This window comes from Epinephelus fuscoguttatus, linkage group LG12 (genome assembly GCF_011397635.1).
Source record: "Epinephelus fuscoguttatus linkage group LG12, E.fuscoguttatus.final_Chr_v1".
NCBI lineage: Eukaryota > Metazoa > Chordata > Actinopteri > Perciformes > Serranidae > Epinephelus > Epinephelus fuscoguttatus.
The window spans coordinates 37,559,831-37,586,944 of record NC_064763.1 but is presented as its reverse complement, the minus strand read 5'-3'; the positions used below and the strand labels follow the sequence as shown (position 1 = coordinate 37,586,944).

General features: G+C 41.1%; 2 protein-coding genes across 3 annotated transcripts; both read right to left on the bottom strand.

Annotated features, from left to right (window-relative positions):
• Positions 1 to 1,013: 1,013 nt before the first annotated feature.
• On the bottom strand, positions 1,014 to 8,157 carry lg12h5orf24 (linkage group 12 C5orf24 homolog). 2 transcript variants are annotated; one of them, XM_049593007.1, is made up of 2 exons: positions 7,905 to 8,157; positions 1,014 to 3,477 (listed from the first exon to the last, which is right to left on the bottom strand). In XM_049593007.1, the coding sequence occupies exon 2, from the start codon at positions 3,469 to 3,471 to the stop codon at positions 2,860 to 2,862; it is 612 nt and encodes a 203-aa protein (XP_049448964.1). In that variant the 5' UTR covers positions 3,472 to 3,477; positions 7,905 to 8,157; the 3' UTR covers positions 1,014 to 2,859. The 2 variants fall into 2 exon arrangements, with proteins under 2 accessions (XP_049448964.1, XP_049448965.1); XM_049593008.1 differs by having other exon boundaries at positions 1,014 to 3,474.
• A 4,277-nt stretch (positions 8,158 to 12,434) lies between these two features.
• Positions 12,435 to 27,003, bottom strand: ddx46 (DEAD (Asp-Glu-Ala-Asp) box polypeptide 46). Its single transcript, XM_049592187.1, has 23 exons — positions 26,874 to 27,003; positions 26,446 to 26,604; positions 25,871 to 25,993; positions 25,676 to 25,763; positions 25,414 to 25,582; positions 25,046 to 25,284; positions 24,406 to 24,516; positions 23,973 to 24,138; positions 22,721 to 22,841; positions 22,037 to 22,212; positions 21,487 to 21,608; positions 19,938 to 20,016; positions 18,709 to 18,791; positions 16,984 to 17,148; positions 16,646 to 16,808; positions 15,879 to 16,072; positions 15,591 to 15,728; positions 15,263 to 15,412; positions 14,886 to 15,113; positions 14,053 to 14,271; positions 13,344 to 13,488; positions 13,083 to 13,156; positions 12,435 to 12,923 (listed from the first exon to the last, which is right to left on the bottom strand). The coding sequence occupies exons 1-23, from the start codon at positions 26,888 to 26,890 to the stop codon at positions 12,876 to 12,878; spliced, it is 3,177 nt and encodes a 1,058-aa protein (XP_049448144.1). The 5' UTR covers positions 26,891 to 27,003; the 3' UTR covers positions 12,435 to 12,875.
• Positions 27,004 to 27,114: the final 111 nt, after the last annotated feature.

Here is a 27,114-nt window from a genome sequence, read left to right as displayed (position 1 = left end):
ATGGATAAATACATGTAAATCTTTGGGTGGCAGACTCTCCCAACAATCTGACAAAACAATATTAAAGGTGTCCCTTTTAAAGAGGCAACAGATTGCATCTTTGCCTATATATGTCATTATGAAAATAACGTGGGTTGCACAGGGTAGTGGCCACAGTAAAATCAGACTATCAGCGTTTACATAGGTTACTTAGTGGCTTTGCAATCTTTGTAATAAGCTTCTGCCACCAGTGCCGAACTTTCGTGGAAAAAAAATCTGCTTTACGGCAGGAAACGCGTCATGTATTGCGAAATTGGTCGGACAGCCAATCAGGGACTGGAGCGAGTCCTTATGAGGAGTTGGGCATAAGATAGTTGAGTCACGAGCACAATGGCAGACGGACAAAGTTTGGAGACGTGAAAAACAGCCTAGCAAAAGAAAAGGAGCTCATCTGTGTGAGGAGGCAAAGAAGAGAGTGATAAAAGAAGAGGAAAACAAGAGTAAACCTCAGTCAGGCGTTCAAGAGATGGAGGGAGCTCCGTGACCAAAGAGGCTTCAAAACCAGTCCAGCTAGCTTTCTTTCTGATGGATCAGTAAGTAACACGGCTAAATGTTAGCTAGACCAGAGAGGACTGGACTGTACTGGCTGCTAGTTCATTCCTAGCTGGCCAGCATCGCAAATCGCCGCAACCAGGGAGCGGGTAGTGAGTGTTGGTCGGCTGACATCCTCGTTGCCATTCAACGGCAGCGCTCGAACAGTGATGCCCCCCTCCCTTCCTTCTGTTCTCTTCTCACAGAGGCATAATTATTTTGCATTACTATTTGTTTTTTCTTCAGATAAATCTGATAATTGTTGCTCAGTCTCTTTACTCATTTATTTTGTATAGTGTCCACACACCTTCTCATTCTACATATACATAGAGGTATACTGGTGGCTTTAAAGCCTACATTTTATTGATTATCTGATCCCCACGCTCAATTTGGTCGTTGTGACAAAGCGACGCAACACCACTGACACTAGGTGGTGCCAAGATAAAAAAAAAACAAAAAAAAAAACGAATCCTATCTGTTAACTCTTTAAAGAAAGCAAATTCTCTTTACCGTTTAGTTGTATATTGAAGCAGTCCATTATGGTCAGATTTGATGATTTCTAACTAAACCTTTGAGAAATAATGGTAAGAGATGGAGCTGGGTGTCACAATGCAAGTGTTTTGGAGATCAAAACAAAATGTGTTTACAGCAATGGGAGTCAAAAACTGTAAGGTGTCAAAGAAGTGAATGCTCAGTCAGAGTTTTGTTTACTTTGATCAGATATTTCCTGATTTAATTCAGAATTTTGCTCATTTTAAGTCGGCAAAATTCATAAGCTGCTTTGTGTCGAGACAAAATTGAACATTAATGCTTTTGAGAAATTTGGGTATTTTGTAAAAGAGAAATAAATGGGGTTTTGTAGAAAAACAAAGTAAGTTATAACTGTACAATTTTGATATCTGACACAGAGCTCATTATAGCCTACTGGTATTGAAACATCTTAAATGACACCCAACCCTCACTGACAAAAAACAGTATAGAGAAACCATTGCTAACAGGAGGAAGCACACAAGTATCCAGTTTCTGCAGTGAGTATACCAGTGAACAGGAGTTTGAACTGTCTAGTTGACAAGATGAACTACTTCAATTTTTACTGCAGTACCGAGCAGAACATACAAACAACGTTCATCAAAACGTCTACCCACAGACAACTTTTCTGAGGTGATCAGCCGCAGTCCACATTGGTTCATTATTAGCAGGTTACAAGAAAAGCAGAAGGTGAACTGAGGTGCTGTCAATTTTTTGTTCTACATTTTTTGTTAACAAAAAAAAACTTGGTTAACTGTTATTTCTCACAACAATCTGTAAGTCGACTCAGTTGCTCTGATGACACTTGCATGCAGATAATATGTAGACATTTCCCGAGGTGACATTAAGAGAGTGAACAGTACGACATCATTAGCGGGAGTTTTTTAGTGTTAATTCTGGAGCTGAGTGGAGAAAGTCGGATTATTTGGATTTCAGTTTCGGGGTGCTGGTAGCCTGGAGGATTATCTGTACATCTGTCTTTGAAGTGCCGCTGAGCAAGGCACTTGACCCCCATCTGTTTGAATCCGGAGTGAGATGCGTCCTATTTTACAAATGTGACACAGGAAAGGTGCTACATATAGCATTTTGGTTTTTTAAATTAAAGACCATATTTCCAACAAACTTTCATGTTGCAAAGACAATGTTGTCCCTCTCTTTTCTCCTTCCTTTCTTTGCATGGGTTTGTGTAAATAACAATAATAAGAGCAAGTATCCAGCAACATTAGCTAATGTGTAATTAAACTGTATGATGAACATACAAAGTAAAAAAGTCGTTGTTTGTGCTGTAAAGCAGCACGACAAATTTCACACGATTGTATCAGTCTTCTCATGATGGTCTCCTTTGTTTACAGTAATAAAACATTTTAAAATTAATGCTTCGATCCTTCAGTGGCGTTAAAATGCTACATAAAGCACACTAAAAATTTAACTTGACCTAACATTACAGTTGATAAAAAGATAAAAGCCCCTTTCTCAATGAACATCTGATATTATTTTTTCCCCAACAAAACAGACAGAGCAGTGTGGAGTGAAATCTTCCACACACTATAGATCTCCAGCAGTAGCACTGAAAAACTAACAGTATTATATCAGGTGGCAGGCACACAGATGACACCAACACGAATAATAGAAAATCTCCTCCTCTCAGCCTCACAGCAGACTGGGAGAGATTACAATCACCCCCAGTATCTGGCAGGAAACCTGTACACATGCGTCTCTTATTCAACTGATGGAGGATGAGTGGAAACAGAGTAGAGCCTTTTACTCATTAGCCGTCTTCTCTTTGCAGGAAGGTTCACAGAGGATTTCCTTGTGTGGTAGCGGATAGGGGAAAGCCGCTCCGCTGCAGGTGCTACCATAAGCCAGTTTATTGAGGCGAGAGAGGCCCTTGATGCTGCCAGGAGGCCGTCCGGGGCTGACCTTGTACCCCGCCGCTCTGGTTGTACCCAGCGGCCTTCCCGGGCTCGTCTTGAACCCAGCAGCTCTGGTGGTGCCGAGGGGTCTCCCTGTGCTGGTTCTGTATCCGGCTAGCTTGGTGGTTCCCAAAGGCCTCCCGCGTCTCCCTGTCTTCCCGGCAGCCTTACTCTTCTTCTTACCATCTTCCGGCGCTTGATCAGTGCTTTTAATGCCGGGTATTTTTGTGGGCGAGCCCCCGAGCACTTCCTGTCTCTGGCACACCATGGGCTTGTGGCTCTGGGCAGGTAAGGCCATGGGAGCCAGCGTCATCTGTAGAGCCGATGGAGGAGGAGGAGGGTAGAACTTGTTGGCCTGGGTGCACAGGTCAAAGTGGGAGGCAGGGTGGTGGCTGTCCTCTGCTAGGCATGACGGCCTGCTATTCATGCAGAAGTCACTGGTTGTCACCTGGCGCATCATCTTCTGCTGGGGGTCGGAAACAAGTTGAACTATGTTATTATTTCAGATAAAAGTACTAATATCTCTGTGTGGAGTCAGTGCTGCTGTCTGGGTAGGACGATGCCAGGTAAAAATAAAATGAAACTGAAGGGATCATGCTGACAAACTACAGAACATCTTCAACTTCACAATAAAGGTTGATATCAACAAAACGAATAGAGAGTGGAACACATTTAGAGCTTTACAGTTAGACCCTCATATCACTAAACCTAAAACCTAGTCAAAAGAAGGCTTTAGCCCTCGAGCATGTGCCAGTTACCAACCAGTTAGTCTTCAACCTTGAAATATTTTCTCTTGTCAAACCCAAAAAATACAGTTTGACAACACTTCAGATGAAGCACAAATCTTTGCTTTGGGTGAGGGGAGATTTCTGCTTTATCTGAAGTTTTCTCAAGTGGTATTTTTCAGTTCTACAAAAGAAAAGACTTTAAGCATTAAGAGAAGACTAACTGCTTGGTTTGGCAAATGCAAGAAAAAATCCTTCCTTGTCCAGGGGTCCCACTACCCTGGAAATCCAGAGTTCTCGCGAGATCACAATTTGAATTTGCTCAGTGAGTCACTCTGGCAATCAGTAATGATGCTCATTGCCCATGCCGTTGAAGCCGAGCTGCACCAATCACATCGGTGTATCTGATATAGGCGGGCCAGAGGCGAGTTAAACAGATGACGACAGTGCTGCGACGACGAAGTCCGGAGTCCGAAATTTTGCCAACCGGATACGGCAAGAATCTAATCTGCCAGTTAGCTCCGCTGGTAGCTAATAGGGGTGTAACGATACATCGATCCACATCGATACATCAATTCATTGATTAACGATCTGATTATATCGATGCAAAATGAAAACATCGATCCATATCGTCATCTTAAAGATACACATTTATTTTGAAATTCACATAGCACGTCTGTGTCACCATTTCTGGGCAAGTGCGCCTCGGCAGAGCTCAGAAATAAAATGGTCAACTCATATTCTAGTTGTTGTTTTTGTGAGTTGATGTAAATGATTGTGTTAGATGGGCATATGATATCGCGTCATATCGATCGCAGGCTCCTGAATCGAATCAAAATCATAAAGACAGACTTTGTGATATCGGCAAACATCGTATCATCATCCAAACAAATCGATATAATATCGTATCGTGATTAAGCTGGTGATTTACACCCCTATTAGCTAAGCGTATACGTCACCCCGTGTATTGTTCTGATTGGTCGTAGTGTTATCCAATTGCGTGCAGTGATATTTACAAATGCATGCTTGGTGCCGCCCCTCGAGTTGGGCCATTTGCATTACTCATGGCCAGACCCTAAATCTTTCTAGATTTGGGTCTGGATTTCCAGGCTAGGGTCCCACACACTTTTAGGGACAACATTTCAAAAATTTTCCGACATTTTTCAAACATATCAGATTCAAACTCTATTTAAACATAATTTCAGTTTGCTGGCATACACAACGGGAGAGACAAAACGCCGGGAGATAATTAAGAAGCAACACGAGAGTAAACAAAACGTCAGACATGGACGCATATTAGAGCTACATTAAGTCAAGTCAGGTTATCCATGGAAGTAACTGTAACAATTTCATTACACACAACAGAATTCCATGACTTCTACAAAACTTTCAATGATTTTTACTAAATCGGTGACTTTTCCAGGTCTGGAAAGCGTGATTGTGAAATTCCATGACTTTTACAGGTTTTCCATGACCATGGGAACCCTGCTTATCTTAGGATAGTAATTTAGCTGCTACTAAAACTGGCCTAACTTTGGGATTTCGTTCCCAAAATGGCAGCAGCACTGTTGTTAGGTCTGTATGGCAGTGACAATGAAGATGGGCAACAACATGAACAACAAAATACAGGCCAAATGATTGAAAGGCAACTCAAACGCACAATGGCAATTGTTAATTCGTATTTGTCAACTGCCAAGACGATTAATTTTGAATTTGATCAGTTTTGTGGGGTTAACTCTCCTCCATGCGATCAGTGCCTCCAGCACCTCATAGCTTAAGTTAAAGGCACGTCACTTTAAGTCCATGCAAGCTAGCTAGCCAGTGACATGTAAGAGCTGTTTAGATTATGGCTTGTCCATCTTGAGTAGCCTAGTGGTACGGGATACAGGAAGTTTGTGTAGATTCTAAATATAGATACAGGAATGACAGGACAAGTGCTGACTGAAGAATCAAATTTACAGTTGTCAGGATGTTTGTTAAATAAGATAGGAGGTCTGAGATAAGATAGAACAAAGCCATAAGTTTAGAAATTGTTTATGTAATAGGAAGATATGGTTTGGAAACTTAAGATTGGACAGACAGCTAAGATACTTTTCTGCAATGAAGCCTGTAGTTAACTTCCCCACCTCTGATAAGAATTGTTGCACAGACGCCGTCCTGAGCTTTTCTATCTGAAGCATTTTTTTCCTTTGGATTAACATTTATCTTATGAATTAACTTGTGCTTGTCACAAATAGGTTACTTTCTGAATGTGGTTTCATGTCATTGTCACTCTGCTTTGTTGCAGTTTTTTGGTGTCAGGAGTTCATCAAAACAGCACTGAATCTGATTCTTATAACTTTAGCGTTACATGATATTTCCCTTGTCATTGTATTGTTCTGTCAGGCTGTCTGGATGTGTGCCTGTGTGTCGAAGATACATTGATCTTCCAAGTTCACGCTTAGTCTATTGTGTTATGCTGAGTTTTTCCTCATGTCTAAACCCTTAAAATATGTCTGTTTTCTTTTGTTGGTTTGTTTTCCATTCTGACTCCTTCCTAGCAAAAAACAATAATTTAAAATAAACATAGTTCAGAGGTCAAAGAGTCCAAATTGTCTTGTTTTAACTTGGCCAGGAAAAAATGTCCAGATTTTGAAAAAAAAAAGAAACACCCAAATTATGAATATAAATGTTATATCAATGTGATGTATGCTTGGGGTAATGATTATGGTGATAATTTCCCCATGTTTTGTGTCTAAGTGACTAACGGAGGCAATAAGTTTTGAATCTGGTCCAGTATTGAGCAAGAGCGCTGCAGCCAATGGTGACTGTCAATTTACATTCACTAAAAATGCTTGTTTTTGCAACTGAGACATAATTATTATGATTATTATGTGTCTGACAACATTATTGAAAGGATCCCTACAGATATAGACCTTTTTTGTTAAAACGAAAGATACTTTTGTTGAACCAGAAACTGCCTGAAATGGCTGTCGTCAAACCCACCAGACCTCATTTAAAAAACAGTATTTTTATCATTGTAAAACACACTTCATTCAAAGTTGATAGAAACAAAATAAAACTATCAAATGTTGTTTCGGTTCATCTTTACACTTTTCCAACAATCAACAACTCTGATTTAGTAGGAAAAAAAAACTTAATCTACCCAGTTAAATGTGAAAATATGCTAGCTCTATGCGTGCTTAAATTACTACTAATTCAAATGGGGTCTGGTGCATTTGCCAATTGCGTTTTTGGGGCTGTTTCTGGTTAAAGAAGAGGATCTTACTCTTTAACAAAAGGGTTTATCTCTGTGAGGCCTTTCTGTAATGTTGTCTGACACTTTTAATAACAGTCTGAGCATGTCAGTGGCAAAAACAACCACTTTGAGCGGATGTAAATTGAGGGTGCACAAATGCCCCCAGCGGTTACATTGCAGCCTGTTTCAAGGATGCCGGCTGCAGCGCTCTCTCGCTCAATACTGGACCAATTTCAAAAATTGCTGTCTCCATAAGTCACTTAGACACAAAACATGGAAAAATAAGGTCTATGTTGAATAATACCTAAGTTACCCCTTAAGACCTTGAGAACAGGTATAAACCTCACAGTGATGTTGAAGTGCCTTTGAATGCCTCCCAGCTGGTGGTCTGCAGCTGACCCTGACCTCCTTGTGGAGGGGGCAGCGAAAGGACAACTTTCACTTTCATTATTAGTGTCATATAATCAATAACCTACTATAAACAACAAGTTAATATTCTGACGGTTTGCAATGCTCCTAATTATGAGGCTGTAAGTACTTAAAGGCAAAAGGACATTCTGCAGCTGGTGAGGTTTCTGTCTCCCGCAGAGGACACACAGGATGCGAGGAGGTGTGGACTTTACTATCACAAACACTCCACTGTCTGTCTGTAGTAATATTCATTCACAAAAAATATGCACATGGATTCCGCATCTTTGACGACAAGAACCTCATCCTCTCCCTGCCACTTTGCTCCTGTGTAACGTTATAACACTGAGGGCTGAATTCAGCCTCGGTTTGGCCCGAATAACGGTTTTCAAGAAAATGGTTTAACATTTTAACTTAAGAGCGGAAAAGTACGCAGATATCCGACGTGACCGCTTTCATCTAAGATATATAATTCATCTGAATACACCCTCTTGCCACCAACATGAGCTAAGGTTACTGTACCTCGATTGTTCGCAGATCTCGGTGCAGAAAGGGTTAAGGAGAAAAATGATCTTTCATCCCTCAAAGCGTGAGTCGATCCATTTTCCCCAAATGTTTTCGCACCACAGGACGTCGGATAGCTGCCATATAATCACAACATCTGATTGTTTTCGGTGTGGACGTGAACGAGACGCGAGATGCTTCAGCGCAGACGAGGGTTTTATTGCCCAGCTCCAGAGGTTTGGATAAGAAACGCAGCCATTTTCCATTAAAAATTAATAAGACGGGAGCGCAGTCTGAGCATGCGCAGAGCACCAAGCAGGGGATGTGAAGAGGTTTGTCTCCTTCCCCTCCTGAGCCACTTTCACATCCAAACGTTGTGTTATCTTGGACCCTATAAAGCTGCAAAACCCTGCTTTATTCTTTTTAATGTCACTGTCCTGAAACTGAGCCATAATGCAGTGTCACTGCTCTGACAGCACTCCACTGCTGATGAATAATATACAAAGGAGAGGCTATTGAATAATTAAAACAGTCGGCAGGAGCATATGGAATGCCATTTGAGTCAATATTAAATAAATATATAAACAGATAAATAAATTAGGTCATGAATATATATAAATGTAAATATAAATATATGAATTAGCCAACAGGATTTGACAAATAAATAAATAGGTTTTTATTTAAATAAGGACGTTTTTCAAAGGATTACATTTATTTCTTTCAGGGGACTTTTATTTTCAAATGCCAGGTTTATTTCCCAGCTCTTCTTATTTCATATTTCATTCAGACCAAAGCAGCAGCACTACAACAGCACTGAATCCAAATCTCTGTCCACACTCAAAAATTTTAGTCGGGACACAGCGGTAGCCTATGTGGGTGACAGATGTAAAAGGAAGGAGGGAATGGTGGTGTGACCATGCAATTTTGTAAACATTCATTCATTCATTCATTTATTTATTTATTTGCGGTAACCTCTTATCCTGCTAGGGGTCATGGGCCCCGGAGCTTATCTCTGCTGACATTGGGCGAGAGGCGGGGTACGCCCTGGACAGGTCACCAGACTATCACAGGGCTGACACATACAGTGAGGAGAACAAGTGTTTGATATACTGCCGATTTTGCAGGTTTTCCCACTTACAAAGCATGTAGAGGTCTGTAATTTTTATCATAGGTACACTTCAACTGTGAGAAACGGAATCTAAAACAAAAAATCCAGAAAATCATATTGTATGATTTTTAAATAATTAATTTGCATTTTTTTGCATGACATAAGTATTTGATCACCTACCAACCAGTAAGAATTCCGGCTCTCACAGACCTGTTAGTTTTTCTTTAAGAAGCCCTCCTGTTCTCCACTCATTACCTGTATTAACTGCACCTGTTTGAACTCGTTACCTGTATAAAAGACACCTGTCCACACACTCAATCAAACAGACTCCAACCTCTCCACAATGGCCAAGACCAGAGAGCTGTGTAAGGACATCAGGGACAAAATTGTAGACCTGCACAAGGCTGGGATGGGCTACAGGACAACAGGCAAGCAGCTTGGTGAGAAGGCAACAACTGTTGGCGCAATTATTAGAACATGGAAGAAGTTCAGGATGACGGTCAATCTCCCTCGGTCTGGGGCTCCATGCAAGATCTCACCTCATGGGGCATCAATGATCATGAGGAAGGTGAGGGATGAGCCCAGAACTACACAGCAGGACCTGGTCAATGACCTGAAGAGAGCTGGGACCACAGTCTCAAAGAAAACCATTAGTAACACACTATGCCGTCATGGATTAAAATCCTGCAGCGCACGCAAGGTCCCCCTGCTCAAGCCAGCGCATGTCCAGGCCCGTCTGAAGTTTGCCAATGACCATCTGGATGATCCAGACGAGGAATGGGAGAAGGTCATGTGGTCTGATGAGACCAAAATAGAGCTTTTTGGTATAAACTCCACTCATCGTGTTTGGAGGAAGAAGGATGAGTACAACCCCAAGAACACCATCCCTACTGTGAAGCATGGAGGTGGAAACATCATTCTTTGGGGATGCTTTTCTGCAAAGGGGACAGGACGACTGCACCGTATTGAGGGGAGGATGGATGGGGCCATGTATCGCGAGATCTTGGCCAACAACCTCCTTCCCTCAATAAGAGCATTGAAAATGGGTCGTGGCTGGGTCTTCCAGCATGACAACGACCCGAAACACACAGCCAGGGCAACTAAGGAATGGCTCTGTAAGAAGCATCTCAAGGTCCTGGAGTGGCCTAGCCAGTCTCCAGACCTGAACCCAATAGAAAATCTTTGGAGGGAGCTGAAAGTCCGTGTTGCCAAGCGACAGCCTCGAAACCTGAAGGATCTGGAGAAGATCTGTATGGAGGAGTGGTCCAAAATCCCTGCTGCAGTGTGTGCAAACCTGGTCAAGAACTACAGGAAACGTCTGATCTCTGTAATTGCAAACAAAGGTTTCTTTACCAAATATAAAGTTCTGTTTTTCTGATGTATCAAATACTTATGTCATGCAATAAAATGCAAATTAATTACTTAAAAATCATACAATGTGATTTTCTGGATTTTTGTTTTAGATTCCGTCTCTCACAGTTGAAGTGTACCTATGATAAAAATTACAGACCTCTACATGATTTGTAAGTGGGAAAACCTGCAAAATCTGCAGTGTATCAAATACTTGTTCTCCCCACTGTAGAGACAGACAACCATTCACACTCACATTCACACCTACGGACAATTTAGAGTCACCAATTAACCTGCGTGTCTTTGGACTGTGGGAGGAAGCCAGAGCACCTGGAGGAAACCCACGCTGACACAGGGAGAACATGTAAGCTCCACGCCGAAGGGCTCCCCCACCCCAGGGTTTAAACCGGGTACCCTCTTGCTGTGAGGCGACAGTGCTAACCACTGCACCACTGTGCCAACATTTTTCTTTTCTTTCTTTTTTTAAAATTTTGTAAACAGTGCTTTACAAATAAACTTTGACAGATGTGTTATGTTACATTCTAAGTTATACTCTGAAAGTAGCATCTTAAATGTTAGCTACGTATGGGAGCTATGGTACTTGTATTGTAGTGCACCAGTTTCGCGTTTCGAAAAGCTTCAGGGAGAGCGTGAATGTATCCTTGCGCCGAAAATACATCAAACAGCAGCGAACTGCGGCTTTCAGCAAGCTGCCATGCAATGTCTATGGAAAGCCATTGCCGATATGTGGCCAAACTAAAAGTTGGGAATGGTTTAACTTATGGTAGTCTCGCTCACCAGACCTTTCTCAAGAGAAGAAAGGTCTGGCTGGGCCGACTTTCACTTTGAGATTGGAGGAAAAAACGCCCGGGCTGCTTGTATTTCTTTCAACCAATCACAATCGTTCTGGGCGGTGCCACAGCAACGGTGCGCTTGTAAAAATATTGCCAGGGGGAAATAGGTTTTGGTGTAACACACCCACAAAAATATCGCCTACAGGACGCGAACCATGGCAGAAAAACGGCTACATCCCCGCAAGATCAAACACCGCAAAAGTTAGTAAAGGACGTCTTGAAAACTGCTGAAAACTGCTACACAAACGGAGGTGGTAGGGCGGGACTTCAGCGGGTGGCTCGTTCCGCCCAATGAGAGGCTGATCTATGTAGCGAACTTCTGCCCACTCATACTAAACTTATGGTAGCCAGAGAATATTCTCAGCCAGTCAGTAAATAGAGTCCTGTAGCTCCTGTGACATGTTGACCTATGTTACAAAAAACCTCTTCCAGCCTGAAACACATGAGCACGCCGAATTGCCAAAGCTGTTTGCCGCTGCTTGGTGTGTTTTTGGTTAGAAACTCAACTGAATCCCCACTTCTGAGGCGATCGACGTCCTCCTGCCTGCCGCAGACTCAGCCCCATCCCTCTGATGGCCTGCGCAGTGCTGCTGCCCAGATGAAGCGATGGAGAGACTTGGCACTGTTGGCAGAGAAAACATGGACTACGATTTCTCTGAGCAGCATGCCCAGAAATGAATTACGATAGATTTTAATATATTCCTCTTTTTCCCTGATGGTCTGAACATGAACTAGTTGCTTTTTATAAATTAAGTTGCTAAGAGGGTCTAAAAAGCAGCTAAATCTGGCAAAAAAGTTGCAAAATTGAGCTTGTGACTTGGTGCTGTTGCATTGGTCTGAATCTGTGAACTAACCACACCCCGTTTATTTGAATATAACAGATTGAAGTAAAAAGAGCTATAAAGTATGGAGACTTTGAAAAACAAACGTGGCATTAGGAAATAAAAGGCCCCTGAAATAAATAAATATGGAATTCTGAAGTAAAATTCATTTGAAAAATGTCCTTTTAACACTACCTCTGTTTTATTTGAATATTTTTAATAATTCATATATTTAGAACTACATTTATTTTTATGTTATTTTCCTCATTTATGTATTTCAGGATTTATTTTTTGAATGGGCATATTTATTTATTTATTTAATATTGACTTAAATGGAATTCCATACACTATCTAGTACACAGTATTTATTCTACCAGATTTGTTAACGCAAACAGCTGGACAAATTTATTTCCTTAACAACACATTGTTTTATTGTGCAGAAAAGTAAAAACATCTTTCATCTTACGATTTCTTCATAAAGACAATGTTTGGGATGTTACTTGTACATACAACAGGGTGAAATCTGAGCCCAAAAACAACATTAAAAGAAAATGTGTCTTACATTTAAAGACATATTGCAGATTGTGATGGTTTGATGACGCTGCAGGTCAAAACTGCAACAGACATTTTGGGTTTTTGGGTATAAAATTACAGGAAACTCGAGAGAAGCACAGATGAAACTAAGGCAAAAAAAGATGAAACTTTAAACAAAACCAGACACTAAACTTAGGTAATCAAAGGGAGCATTATTAAAAAATATAGACTAAAATATTCTTCAACCACTTTGATGACACTGTAGAGATGACAAGGGATTGCTGAAAGATGGAAACTCCTCCATGGAGCCTTTGTTCCTCCTCTACAACACTTTGTACCGGCCTTTGCTCGTCGGCTGGTAGGAATTTTGCTGGAGAGAAAAAAAGGACAATAAGTGACATCTTTCACAGATACCTGCTGAATAACAATCTGCCATGTTTTATGTTTCTGTTCTAAAAATCTAGTGCCAGACAAAATCAGCATGACATCCAGAACTGTTTATTGATTTCAAGAGGCAGAGGATACTTACTAATCTGATGAGCTCTTCTTTGATTAACCGCGTAATCTCTGTTTTGGCTTTCTGCACAGCAAGTTCATTTGCACCTAGAAAACAAATTTACAGTTTTATACAGTGTAGAGTTCAATCAGAGACAACAGAACAGGAGGGAATACAAAGTCCAGGGGCAGTTAAAAGGATGCTTAAATAAAAGCTGGAGCTGCACTTTAAATGTTTCAGTGTAAAAAAATAAAAAAAACACTAACACTGATAAATAATTTCCCTGACACATACTTTCAATAGCCAGGTAGATCTTGCGCTCTCCTTCCTTGGGCTCTTTGCCTGGAGGGAAATAGGTTCCTCTGATGGTGATGGCAGCTTCAGAGTATTCACCGATCCTCTGCAGAGCTTCTTTAGAGGTCACCTTCCACCTGGCCGTCTAGGGAGGAACAAAATAAATACGTTTTCCTTTTTAGGTTGCACTAGTTTCCATCACAGTAGAAAACAGCAAAATGAAACCAATTCAATTCCTCATATTAAACAAAACAAAACAAAAGTTCTGAATAAAATATTCTATGAGATGCACACACAGCAGTTCCTTAAATAACTGCTACCAAAACAAAGGTATTCAACATTAAAGGCCCTGAACTGGCCTTATCTTTGCTCTTCTTACTGATTTCAAGTGGCTGAGGCTCAGCTGAAAAAAGATGATGTTACATCAGAGTACCAATCATTATTTACCAACATTTGAATCAAAGTATAGTGACAGCTCTGAGATCGTTTTCTTGTGTTGCCACCACTTCAAGAGTGCTTATCTCTTTATAAATACTAAAGAGTGTTTTTCTGTTGTTCCCTGACACCTACAAAAGCAAGTTTAAAGAAAACTACAGCTAGTGATAATTGATCCTCACCAGGCACAGAAATAAATCCAAAAACAAAGACCGAAAATAAAACAGGAATCAGCTGAATTCCTCAGCGCAGCCCTGCACCGCGTGCTGCTGACCTGAGGGAAGTCATTGATCTCCAGCTCCTCTTCGTATCTCTTGATGGTCTCGGCCTGTTCAGCCGCCTGCCGCTCCTCCTCCAGCTTCTCCACAGGGGTGTAGTTCAGCTTGGCATTGATCTTCTCCGCCAGCTGCTCCGCGATGGTCTTGGCTGACACCGAGGGTGTCATAATGGTGCCGCCGCGCAGGATGGCGTTGGTGGCCTGCTGCATCACATCCTGTACATCAAGAAAAAACAGCTGAACTTTATTTGGTCTGTGTGGGGGGAAACGAATTTGACACATGAAACATAAACTGACCAGAGAACAAAGAAACACAAAATGAACAGCAAGAAACGACCAAAGGAAAGAGGCACTGGGTGAAAAGCTTCTGCATTTTTAAAGTTTAAGAGGAAAAAGTAAGAACTTAAGGTCTCTTTACATAAGTTAATGGCTACCTGGATCACCAACCTGAGGGCAGTGACCACTGATTGGACAATAATCAGTGACTGTATATCAAGATGAAAAATACAGTTACAGTACAGTTTCAGTTGACTTGCATATTACTTAAGTAGTTACTGATATATGTACAAATAGAAATGGTAAAAATTAATTAATGACTTATTTACTTAATGTTTAATTTTGGCTCATGTCTCGGATTGAACATGTTTTCCACAGCACGAGTCTAAATGCTGGCATTTAAATAACAAAAGGTCAACTTGCTAATTGACACACAACTGCATTTAAAGTCATTATTCTGTAAGTGCAATATGTGGTAATTTACAGATGTACCATTTGGAGATAAAAATTCCTCTCTGTTTTTCCTCTGGTTTTAAAAACACACACAAACATACCTGTGCCTCGGCACCCAGGTTCTTCTGAGCATTGATCTTGAGCGCCAGCCTCTTGGCCATCTCCAGTTTCTGGATGTTTCCAGCAGATGTGGGTCCGAGGCCTGGCAGCCCTCCGGGGACAGTTGTTGTGGTTGTAGTTGTTCCTGTGGGACCGGCAGCTGCCCCGGGAGCAGACAGGTCCTTCACCCTCTTCTTGGAGTTGAACATGCTCTCGATTTGCTCTTCGATCTGAGGAGGGGCAAAAGGAGAGGTGGTTAAGATGGGTTGGAACGGCAAAATTATTATTAGTATGACTGCATTTTGTTCAATAAACATTTTACCAGAATCAAGAGAACTTTAAATCATGTAATTAGGAGCGATATTCAAACGTTACTCACGTCCAGGGCTCCATCTTCATCGTCAGAGTCCTGCAGTCCAAGAGCAGCTTTCTGCAGCTTCTTCCTCTCATTGGCCAAGGCGTGTTCTGTCTCGTCAAACTTGAAGCCTTTTCCTGAGAAGCCGCTGCTGCTCTTAATGGTCTTGCCCTCCTGCAAGGATGAAGGAAGGGAGAGAAAAAAGAGGAAGAAGAAAATATAGATTTAATTCTCACATCGACCATTTTCAAAGCAGTGCAAGAATTTCTTTTTTCAAAAGTTCCTGGATGACCTCGGTGGGTTTACTTGCTAATTGAGACACCACACGTTCTCAAATGTTTCCTCATCTTACCGCTTTCTGTTGGTCTTTGAAGGAGGTCCAAAGCTGCTCCAGTTCAGGCGGGACAGGAGAGCCAGACAGCTCCAAGGCTTTGAGGATATCCCCAGCATAGCGAGCCTGATCCTCTGTGATGAAGGTGTAGGCAAAGCCCTAGAAGAAAAAACAAGAGACATGTAAAGATAAAATCTTTCATAGGATGTTAAAGCCATTGACTGGGAGTTAACTGGTCAATTTTATACGCTACAAATAAACACCAGAAACACACTTGACTCGATGCAAATTCAGTTTTAAGTAACTGACCTTGTTGCCTGCTCGGCCAGTGCGTCCGGCCCTGTGGACATAGTCCTCATAGTGGTTGGGACAGTTGTAGTTGATCACTAAGATCAGCTGCTTGACGTCCAGGCCTCTAGCTGCCACAGAGGTGGCCACCATCAGACGGCATGCTCCATTCTTGAAGTCGTTGATAATGCTGTCTCTGTCGTACTGGTCAATTCCTAAGAGGACGCAAAGAAAGGAATATATGAGTCACAGAAAGGCAGGAATCAGAGCCTTTGATGGTGAAAGGATTTATTCTCTACGCAGCGGTAGTTTTACTAGAAATCTAGTACAAGGACAAACTTACCCTATTTGGCTGACAGTGACCTTTACATTACAATCTATATAGTGTACACTTTTAATATCACAAAATGTCATTCTGTCATAGCTGATCTTATATTCCTGTTAGCAGAGCAGGAAAATGCTCTTCAAAACCCAAGGTTACATGTGATCTGATCAGTACGGTTACTGTGATACTGTCATACTCCATCAAGCTGTTTCCAAAATCAAGCATACGGTAATGCTGCCAAGCTAAAGATGCTAAGAAATCAGCTGTCGCTCTGCCATTGCTCCAGCAAAAGTACAGCTGTATAATCAGGTTATTCTTAATTCCTCACACTGTGATTAATATATTTACTAACACATTTACATTTCTGTAGAATTTACTGTCACAAAGGTATCTTGAATCTAACATTATCAATATCCAACTATCACTGAGTTGTAATCAGCGAACCCCAAGTGTGACTGCTCACCTCCGTGCAGCGACATGCAGGGGTACGAGGCTTTCATCAGGTCTTTTAACAGTCCGTCCGCATGCTCCTGTTTGTCCACAAAGATGATGACAGAGCCCTTCTCCTGGTAATGACCCAGAATCTCCAGCAGCTTCAGGAACTTCTTGTCCTCCTCAATCACCAGCTACAGGATCAAGTGCAATAAGAAAAGGAGTGGAGACACAGTGAGGGGTCTGATTTTAACAACAAAAACTAAAGTAGAATACTGGCGTCTGTCGAAATACTGAACAAAGAGACCAAATGGTCCTCCTATATAAAAAAAAAAATTAAATGAGAGAGATGATATAGAGATGATTTACCACGTGTTGTTCCACATCAGAGCAGACGATACTGCGGCCTCCCACCTGGACCTCAATGGGCTTGGACAGAATCCTACGGGCCAGCGCCTCCATGGCTCTGGGGAAGGTGGCCGAAAACATGACCGTCTGACGGTCTGGACGCACGTTGTCTACAATACGCATCACCTGGAAGAGGAACCAGATGACATCTAGAGGTTAGTGAATTTGGTCTATACATTCTCATTTTAGACTGTTTTTTTTCATGTTATGTTTCTTTGCTTTGGAAGCATAAGATCCCAGGTAAAAGAGGAAAGCTGCCCTGTTGTAACACTATTTTTATTATCAAAAATTACTTTTCAACAATTCAATTTTTTCATTTTTGCTGATTCTGATGTGCCATTATACATCTAGTTGCGACTATGTGAGATAATTGTTTACATAATTGTTTTTGACAGCAACTTACAACTGTTTCTGCTTCCTTTCTGGAGCTGCAAAACATGCTGAATGGACAACTGCAGCATTAGGCATTAAAAAATTATGGGAAACTATATATACACAGTGTTTTCAACTATTTGGGAAGCAGTGGCATGGTGCTCCTAAATGCAGATGTTTGGAACCGTCGCTGTAAAAATATAAAAATCTCCCCATATGCGATTAACTTGCCGTCTTTATTTTAAGCAGCCAGAGTCGGGGACGAGCAGGGATAATAAATCAGATACCCCCATATAAGAATGCTCAGATCACTACCAGCCAAACTGTAGCTCACACTGAACATTCATAGTTTGCCGCTAACATGACATCTAGCTCACAGCTGACAGCTCGCCGGCAGACACACCGTCTCTCTCTTCTCAACACACACACACACACACACACAGCACTGAACGCTACTGTAGAAGCTGCGATGCATGTTTTCTGACTGTGTTTACATTTAGCTTTGGTTTGTCCTGCATTGTGCCCTGACGACATGGCATCTTAATGTATACCAGCTCTTTCTTAATAATAATAATAATAATAATAATACATTTTATTTATAGGCTCCTTTCAGGACACTCAAGGTCACCGTACAAAAGACAGTAATAAAACAATCAATAAAACATGACAGTCAAAAAACGCAATCCATAAAACAGCAGTAAAGTGCTACAGCGAGGTCATTCCAGTCCAGATTAAACGGAGTATGCCTGTCTGAAAAGGTGAGTTTTGAGGCGGGATTCAAAGGAGGTGACAGAGTCCGAGTGTTTTATGTCCTGCGGTAGAGAGTTGCAGAGGCGGGGGGGCCGAGCGGCTGAAGGCTCTCAACCCCAGGGTGGATAAGCGATAAGCGAGCAGTCATTTTTATTCTGCGACTGGAAATGCAGAGTGGATTAGGGGAGACTGGAGGCCATTATAACAATTTTTGGTTTTGATGTCATTACTTAAAAACCTCTTAAACTATTTGGATACAATATTTATGTATGTAACTTGTGCCTGTGCTCTACTTGTTAACAGTCATCAGTTGTTTTTACAAGCAATGTTAGAGTCACAACACTGATTAAAACAGTAGATGTATGATGTTTCATCTGCACCCACGTGCAAAGTGATTGTAAATGTATATGGGGTACTGGAAGCATTTTATCAAATGTAATATGACACCTACAATGGTGTACAAATGTGTTAAAAGCCCTTCTTGTGTCAGCGGACGCTCTAAATATCTTCCAGTGGTGCAAAATAAAACACAGATGCTAACATATAAATGCGGGTGACACCCACCTGTGGCTCGAAGCCCATGTCAAACATCCTGTCTGCTTCATCCATCACCACATATGTAACTCTGCGCAGGTTGGTGACTCGACCTACAAACCAAAGTAGAGGAGCATGAGAAAAAACAGTTAACTTCGAGAAAAGCCAGTCCTCACACGCATTCTGCCTTCTTCAAAAAACATTAAATTAATCTAACAAACACAGAGAGAACGTTTGTCAGGGTAAGACTACATGACATTACTTGACATTCAAAAGCAAGGCATCCTAATTTCAGCACATTCTTCTGTGGACTAGCTTCAAGTGACCAGGATTTTATTTTATTTATTATAATCAAAATTGTTGTTTTTTTTGGTTGTCTCTGGTCTTGCGTACCATCTCATGGGCATGAGGGACCTGTAAAAGTCAGAAAACAGCCTCAAGATACAATACAAGAGACGGAGCCCGATCAAGCATTATCTGACCAAACGCCTTTTCACCTACAAGGGAAACATATTACAGATTACCTCGCATGTGTGGAAACAACAAAAACCCTTCTATCATAGTAACTGCTGAGAAAGACTTAAACAATTTACAATTCAGAGTCAGCAAATACAATAAATACTGCTTCCTAAACACATTTCTTCACATTTGTATGCACATGCTCAGTGCTGTACAGGGCTCCACAGTGATATTTATTCCCAGAAGCCACATGCGCTCCTAATTAGAAATAATTAGGGAGGCAGGTGAGACATTACAGATGTGTGATCTGTGAAAACAAATGGCTTTGAATATCAAAATGAACATGTGGCTTTTGATGAATGAATTTATTTATGAGTATATGTACTAAAACAACAACACAGTAGAACCCTGACTGAGCATTCAGGCTACTCTTTTGAAATATAACATATTTACACATCCTGTTTACACCAACGTCACAATACTCTTTTTAAACATTTTGATCATCTCTGGCTTGGAAGGTCGAAGAACCACGGAGGCAGCACCAAGTCCACCTACCTGTACTTGCCCTGATCTTCAGGAAACACACCACTGTCTCGTAGATATGACTGATCCCAAGGGTGGTCAAATAATGTCAACAGTTTAGTAAGTGGTACTGACTTAGTAATTATATACTTTATCATATTGTAACATTTATCACATGCAAGGTAATAAACAAAAGCCTCACAAGGCATCACAAATCCTTACTTGCATTGACATCCTATAACAATAAGAAGTGAGAGGGTCACGGTGTTTGAACTCACCGCTGTTGGCCCCCAACATGTCAATCATTCTTCCCGGTGTGCACACGATGATCTCAGCTCCTCTCTTCAGCTCAGCAATCTGGAAGCCAACAACAAGTCAAAGTATTAATGCAACGTTCAGAGTTTAAATATAACAGCTGACGAAAAGTAGCAGAGCTAACTTATCTTAGAGACAGAGTTACAGTTTATATAATCAAATTCACTGCTACAAAGGCAAGGGCTGCAGCCAATTATTATTGTCATCAGATAAATCAGTTGGGGCTGCTCTTTATTAATGGATTAATTAACTAACTGACTAAGTGAGCCAGCTGCTGGCAGTAGCTTAATATTTACAATCTTCTCATCTAACTCTCAGCAAGAAAGTGAAAAAGCATATTTCCCAAAATGTCATGCTTTTCCTTTAAGGTATTCTGAAACGTACACTCACACGTGTTTGCCCCTCTCAGGTGCAGCCAAATTGTAATTGAGGAAATTTTAAGAACTGCATTTAATGATAGGAAATAAAAATAAGAAGATAAGAGAACACTCTCTGAGTTTCATTTTTCTGCCAAGAGTGGAGTTGATCTTTAACACTGTTAATAAAACTATAATGGGCAGGAGGTCAAAATAGGCATATAAATGGGGAACATGAAGTCCTGTAGTGTTTTATAAATCAGCTATTCTAATCTCGTGGGCCACAGCCTGCTAGTGGGCTTCAGAGTGCTATCTAGTGGGCCACAGAGGTACTGCCAGGTGGTTAGTTCAAATTAATTAGATTTTTTTTAATTTTTTTTTTTTTTTTAATATCTACATGTGCTCAAGACGTCACAAATTACAAATGTCAAATTAAAACACATAATTTGATGACCAGTTATGTGTGATTATCACCACATCAATCACGACACATCATCACTTTTAGCGAGCTAATGTTCCCTTGGATGCCACGACAACTAAATGGGTCGTGATGTGGGAGACAGCCCAAAGCTCCACAGCACATGGTGAGGATACATGACTGCAAATGCACTAAATTTGGATACATATTGGCAGAAAGTGATGCTGAGCGGGCGTATTTAATGGGGTGAAATCCTGTCAAATAAGGCACTAAAACCATCAAAGCTCCAGGGACACTTAAAGACAAAGCATCCGGGATGTGTCGCAAAGCCAAACACTGTTACCCGCAACTCACTACAACATTATTAACTGACAATGGCATAACACATATGTACAGCCCATTTAATTTTTCTCCTTTCTTTTTATCATGTTACATTTTTTTATAATTTATTTGGAAAGGTGCTCCTCAGAATTTTTTAACAATCACAAGTGGGCCTCAAGTTACAAAAGACTGATAACCCCTGCTATAAAATAGCACAACAGGCACAATGTTCAACTAAAGCTTTCTGGTTAGATCAAACAATTTACAGGACTGTCCTGCACCACGACTACGATATTATGTGTCATTGTTCAGCATTTACCTTGACTTTGCTGCTGCTGAAAAATCTAATCACTGTAAGGCAATTAAAGCCCTTGGAAAAAATATAATGAACAGGTAATACCAGTGTGCGTATCTTACCTGTTCGCTGATGCCTGTGCCTCCGTAAACACACACCACCCTGAGTCCCAGTGGTTTGGAGAACTTCTTACACTCCTTGGTGATCTGCAGAGCCAACTCTCGGGTTGGAGTCATGATAACAGCTGTGGGAGAGGGAGAAAAACAGGATGAGGATAAAGAACATACTTTCTATTTTACTATTTGGAGCACTCACATTTTCACAGTGTCTAAGATCTGATGCAATAGATTTGCTCAGAAAACTAACAGCAAGGTTAATTAGGAAGGTTAATATAGGGAATATTAGAAATGCTGTGGAAGCCTAACAGCTGGTGGGTTATTATCCCAAAGTGGATATTCTATTTTAGTCTTCCTTTGACCTACATTTCAGCCAAGTCTATGCAACGCACAGGAGCAGCACGTCACAACTCCACCTACCATATTACAAATTCTTACTTTCTTCAGTTATTCATTTTTATTCATTAATTTTTTATATATATTCAACAGAAACAGAAAACATATCTGTTAATGTCAGACTGTGACTAAAGAAAGTATCAAGCAATCTATTCCTTACAGATTGGTCCCTCAGACTCCTCCAGGGGCCTCTGGTCCATGATGTGTCGGAACATGGGCAGCAGGTAGGCTATGGTTTTCCCACTGCCGGTCTTAGCGATGCCAATGAGGTCTCGGCCCGACATGATGGCAGGGATGGCCTGGGCCTGGATGGGGGTGGGCTTCTCGTAGCTGTGCCTGTGTGCATTTGGGGAAAAGAAATCAATACGAATAACAAGTGTTAGTGTCTGGTCAGAATAAAACAAGTGTCATGTACAATCTGAATATGACTTTTGGCTGATGTCAGAGAAAAAAATGCTATAAAGTTTAATATACAGATCAAAGACAGACTAAATTGGATATGAGTGGTTATACTTTCTAAATAGTTAAAGAAGCTGAATGTTCTTTAATAGTGTTTTAACAAAAGAAATGTTTTGATATTCCTGCTTTACCTGAAACTTCATGCCCAGCTGAATCTAAATTTATTTAATTCACATTTAAAAACTGTAGCTTCTCTCAAACTACACATCAAGCTACATCACTGCTCGAGCCATTTACACACAAGCTGACTGCCTAGCTATCTTTTCATGAAACTGATCATCTTCTTTTTTCATGTATCATTACTAAGGTCATTGTAGAATTACTACACTGTCCTTAACAATCTGCACAGTCTGTCACATCAGCAGTCACAATCGGTCAGACTCACTTCTTCATTGCGCTGAGGATCTTCATAGACACTCCGCACTGCACCCAGGTCTTGATGGGTTTGGGACAGCCCTTCCCTTTAACAGTGATGCCCTCCAATTCCAGCCTGTATGTGTTCACCTCTGTATTGATTAAAACCAACCAAATAGAGAGATGTTAGATGGGAAGAGAAGGTTTACAAAGACACAACTTCTGAGTACTAAAAGGCACCAAGAGATGTTTCTCAATATATATATATATATATATATAGTAATTGCTAGTTTATGTGCTGGAAGGAGAGCATTTTGCACATTTTGTTCACACCTATGTTGAGATAACTCATTTATATTTGTTTAATCAGCATGGAGTCACTTTAACTGATCCCGGAAATATACAGGCTTGATGGCTTCTGTTGCAAATAATTTAATACTATCCTTTCAAAACAGACTTCTTTTTACCCTTAATAATGTTTATTTTAAGGCTGACTATGACAAAAAGTAAGGAAACAAGTTTAACCATTTCTTCAAGCAGGGTGTTTGCAGGTATCAGACACTTGTATTTAATGCTTTTAAGACAATTTTAGGATCATTCTTAACCATATTTAAGACAAATCATCTTTTTCTTATTCAAGAGATGCAGGTAAATATAAAGCGTGACTAAAGTTTATCTTCATTTATTTAACAGGTAAGTGTAAGTATAAAGTAACAGTGAGTAAGATCAGATATATGGACTTTCATGCAGCAGAGCTGAAAGTATTTTAACAAAAAGAAATTTAAAGATGGATAAATGAAATTAGAAAAAATGGTTGTGGCAATTTAGACCTCGAGAATTTAAATCTAAGACAGTTTAATGACTTTTAAGGCCTAACATGTATAAAATAGAGTGTAAGACATTTAAAGACTTTTTAAGGCGCCTCGTTAAGCATTAAACTTACATTGTATTTAATTAAAATGTGACGTTTTTAATTACTTGACCTTCAATATTCAATGCTACATACACATGTTGGTTAGCAGTTTCATCCCCAGCCCAAATAGTAAACTAAAGTGCGAAGCTTGCAGGCATATCACTGCTAAACCTGACAGCAGAAGCTCGTATTTGGATGTCTACAGCCTTAGTTACATTTTTACAGCTCAGATGAAAAATGGGCAGCCTCTCAGTTCACATCATTAGTGTACAGTGGCAGGGGATATGTGGCAGTTTCCATATTAAAAACCTCAGATGTGGATTAAGAGGTCATTATAACTAAAATCTCCATCTCCTGTCAGTGCACTGACCTTCTGGAGTCATCCGGGCGAGCTCAGGGACCTCCACGTAGAAGTTTTTGCGATACTGCTCATACTGAATCTTCCCATGGTCAACAGGCTCGAGGATCTTCCTCTGTTTTGTCTGGAAGCCCGTCAGAGCCGTCTGCAGATCCACCTCCTCCTCCTCTGATGAGTACTGTCAAACACATCAGTTACATTTTGGATAGTTAGCAGTGCGTTCCATCAGGAGAAACTAGTCTAAATCAAGATCTGCATTTATTCTCCAGAAAAACTGTATTATTATTTGATGGTTATGTGATTTAAATCTGAGGGAAGATTAATTTTGCTCTGGGATAAAATGAGTCATCGGTATTGAAAAAAAAAGCAGGTGAGTATGTGACCTCCATCACAAACAAAAGTTTTATAGTGGTTACAAAATAAATTAAACATAAAAATAACTCACTTCCATAGCATCCTGGTCATTCTCCATCAGCTCACCCTTCTTCTTGTGAGTGTGGGGCCCTTTCTTGGTTTTAACAACTGTCACCACTTTGGTCACTGTCATTGCTCCTTTCTGTTGAAGAGGAAAACAACTCGCATGTCATCTAGCAAAACTGGAAAAGAAAACATTCACAAAGATGACATCTAGTCCAACACTAGTAGGCAAACTGAGGCTGACAACTGACAGGAGGTGGTTGTCAATCTTGTTGCAGTTCCTACTGATTTATAATAGAAATTAACTAAAGTAAGACATTATTCGAAGCCCCTTTAACAATTAACAAGAACTAGATATTGTCCTTTAACATCAAAATATTTTTTCATAACCCTGACAGCATTAAACACAAATGAAATGTCCCAAAATGATCACTTTGAACGTGCCACCTGACCAAATTATTTACAGTGCATGGTTATGATAGAATTCATGGTTATGGGTCGGGCTGTGGATCTTGTGTCAGTGGGACAGACCAGGGTGGGGAACTAACTGGTCATATGGGCGGGTGCAGTATTGCATGTTAGAATTCCAGTTTAGGAGTGGGTCTTGAAAATGAGACCCTTGCAGGACTCTGAGCCAAAGTGATGCAGTATTCTCCCCCCAAACTCACCTTATCGTTTCCTTTCATGCCTCCCATGTTGAACTTCTTCACCTCCTGTTTCACCTCCTCCATGTAGGCGTCCAGAGGATCCACATCGTCCTCCTCGGCCTGCTGCTCCATGGGAGTCTCCTTCTCCTTCTCACCCTCTTTGTCCTCTTCCTTTATGTCCCTGTCTTTTCTGTCCCCTTTTCCATCCCCATCGTCATCATCATCTCCCTCCATCGGCGCGGAAACATCCTCGTCATCGTCTGAAATGAAGATTCAATAATAAGACTCTGCAGCGCTAAAGCTAAGGTCTGTACTAGTGAAGTGATCAACACTGAAACAACACATGGGGGATTAAACTGTGTCGGTTATCTTTATCAGTGCTTTCTTACCATCATCATCCTCCAAGCTCCACTTTTTGCCCTGCTTCATCTCCTCCAGTTCTTTCTTGATCTCTCCGATGTTTTCGATTGCCTTCTTCCTCTGCTCTTCCCTCCACTTCTCCACACGCTCCTTCCTCTTCCTCATCTCCTCCTCAAGCTTGTTCTGGTCAAAGTCTTGCTGCATGGACACAGAGGAAAGATCAGAAATATTTCCCATCTACTATATAGTGACCTTTTAGAGATCAGCAAGAACTTCATTTCTGCAACTTACATCCTCAACCTTGTCGTCCTCTTTCTCCTCTTTAATCTTTTTCTTGTCAGATAAAGGATCAATGTTGTCTTTCTCCTTGCTCCTTGACCTGCAGGAAACAAGAAAGAGGAAAAGAAAAGCAGTAGCATGGTTTTAGTTACGAGCGCTGTCAGTTATGTCTTGAAATGTGTGATTTATTTTTATTTCAAGTCTCACTTTTCATCTGGTCTCCTGCCCTTGCCAGGGCTACCAGATCGGGACCTTCTGGCTCGGTTCCTGCTGCCCGACCTCCTCCTTTCTCGGCTTCTGGACCTCCTCCTCTCTCTGCTCCTGGAGCGCCTGGCCATCAAAGACAAGCATATAACATGAAAACACATAAGACAAGAAGAAGATAACATCAGTCACTGTCACTTCTAAAAACATTTTCACACTGTCCATTGTCTCTGTCACAGTGGCAGACATCCTGGACTTTTTAGAGCGCATTAAATAAATTTATAGTCTCTTAAAATACACTAAAGTTGGTTTAATATGACTTTGTTTTGATTGAACACAACACAGACACGGCCCACTGTGTGTTTTGCCTCTATAATTTCGAAGCAATGAACATCAGCATCTCAAAGGACGCTACAGGTGATCATGATATCGTAATGTCACAGATACAGCAAGCTCCATGCACTGCAAAATATTCTCCTCTACGTCTCTTTTAGTTCTGTTTGGTTTCTTTAAGTGTAATAGCTGTGGTCTCTCTCTTTAACACTCGCGTAGTCAACAGTTAAACAGAGAACACCCACCTGGCTCGTTTTCTGTCCCTGGACCGGGACCTGCGGCGGTCCCGGCTCCGTGACCGCTCCCTCCTGCTCCGGTCGTCTTTCTTGGAGCGTTTGTCCGGAGAGCGGCTCTTTGATCGGCTGCCTGACCGTCCCCGCGACGCGGAGCGCTTTCTGTAATGTCTGAGGGCCAAACAGCATAATTACCACAATAGCTGACAAACTTCTGATGACAAACTTAATCGATAAAAACATTATTTAATTCACAATCCACGACTAAATGAGATTAACTGTTGTTTAATGTACATACACATCTGTGCGTTTTAGCTAGCATGCTAATCGAAATTAGCCACGGAGATTCAAACGTTTACAGTTTAGCAGCCACAGGAGTTAGTCACAACGGATTCAACCGGAAATTAAAACACCACATAAACTCGGAAATTCTGACATACCTTGACTCACGTCCCATGTTTATTCCACGAAGTTATGTTTTGAAAAATATATAAATGAGTTCACAGACACAAACCACTCTCATGCGATGGACGGTTGTTTGTGTCTTTGAACCTGCACGTCAGAAAACTGCGACAGCTAAATTCACAAACTCGTGGGATGGCAGCATAGTGCGCCACCGCGTGGCAGGAGGTCAGTACTACAGCACTGTACTGAGCTGACAGGAGGTGCCAAATGTTAGGT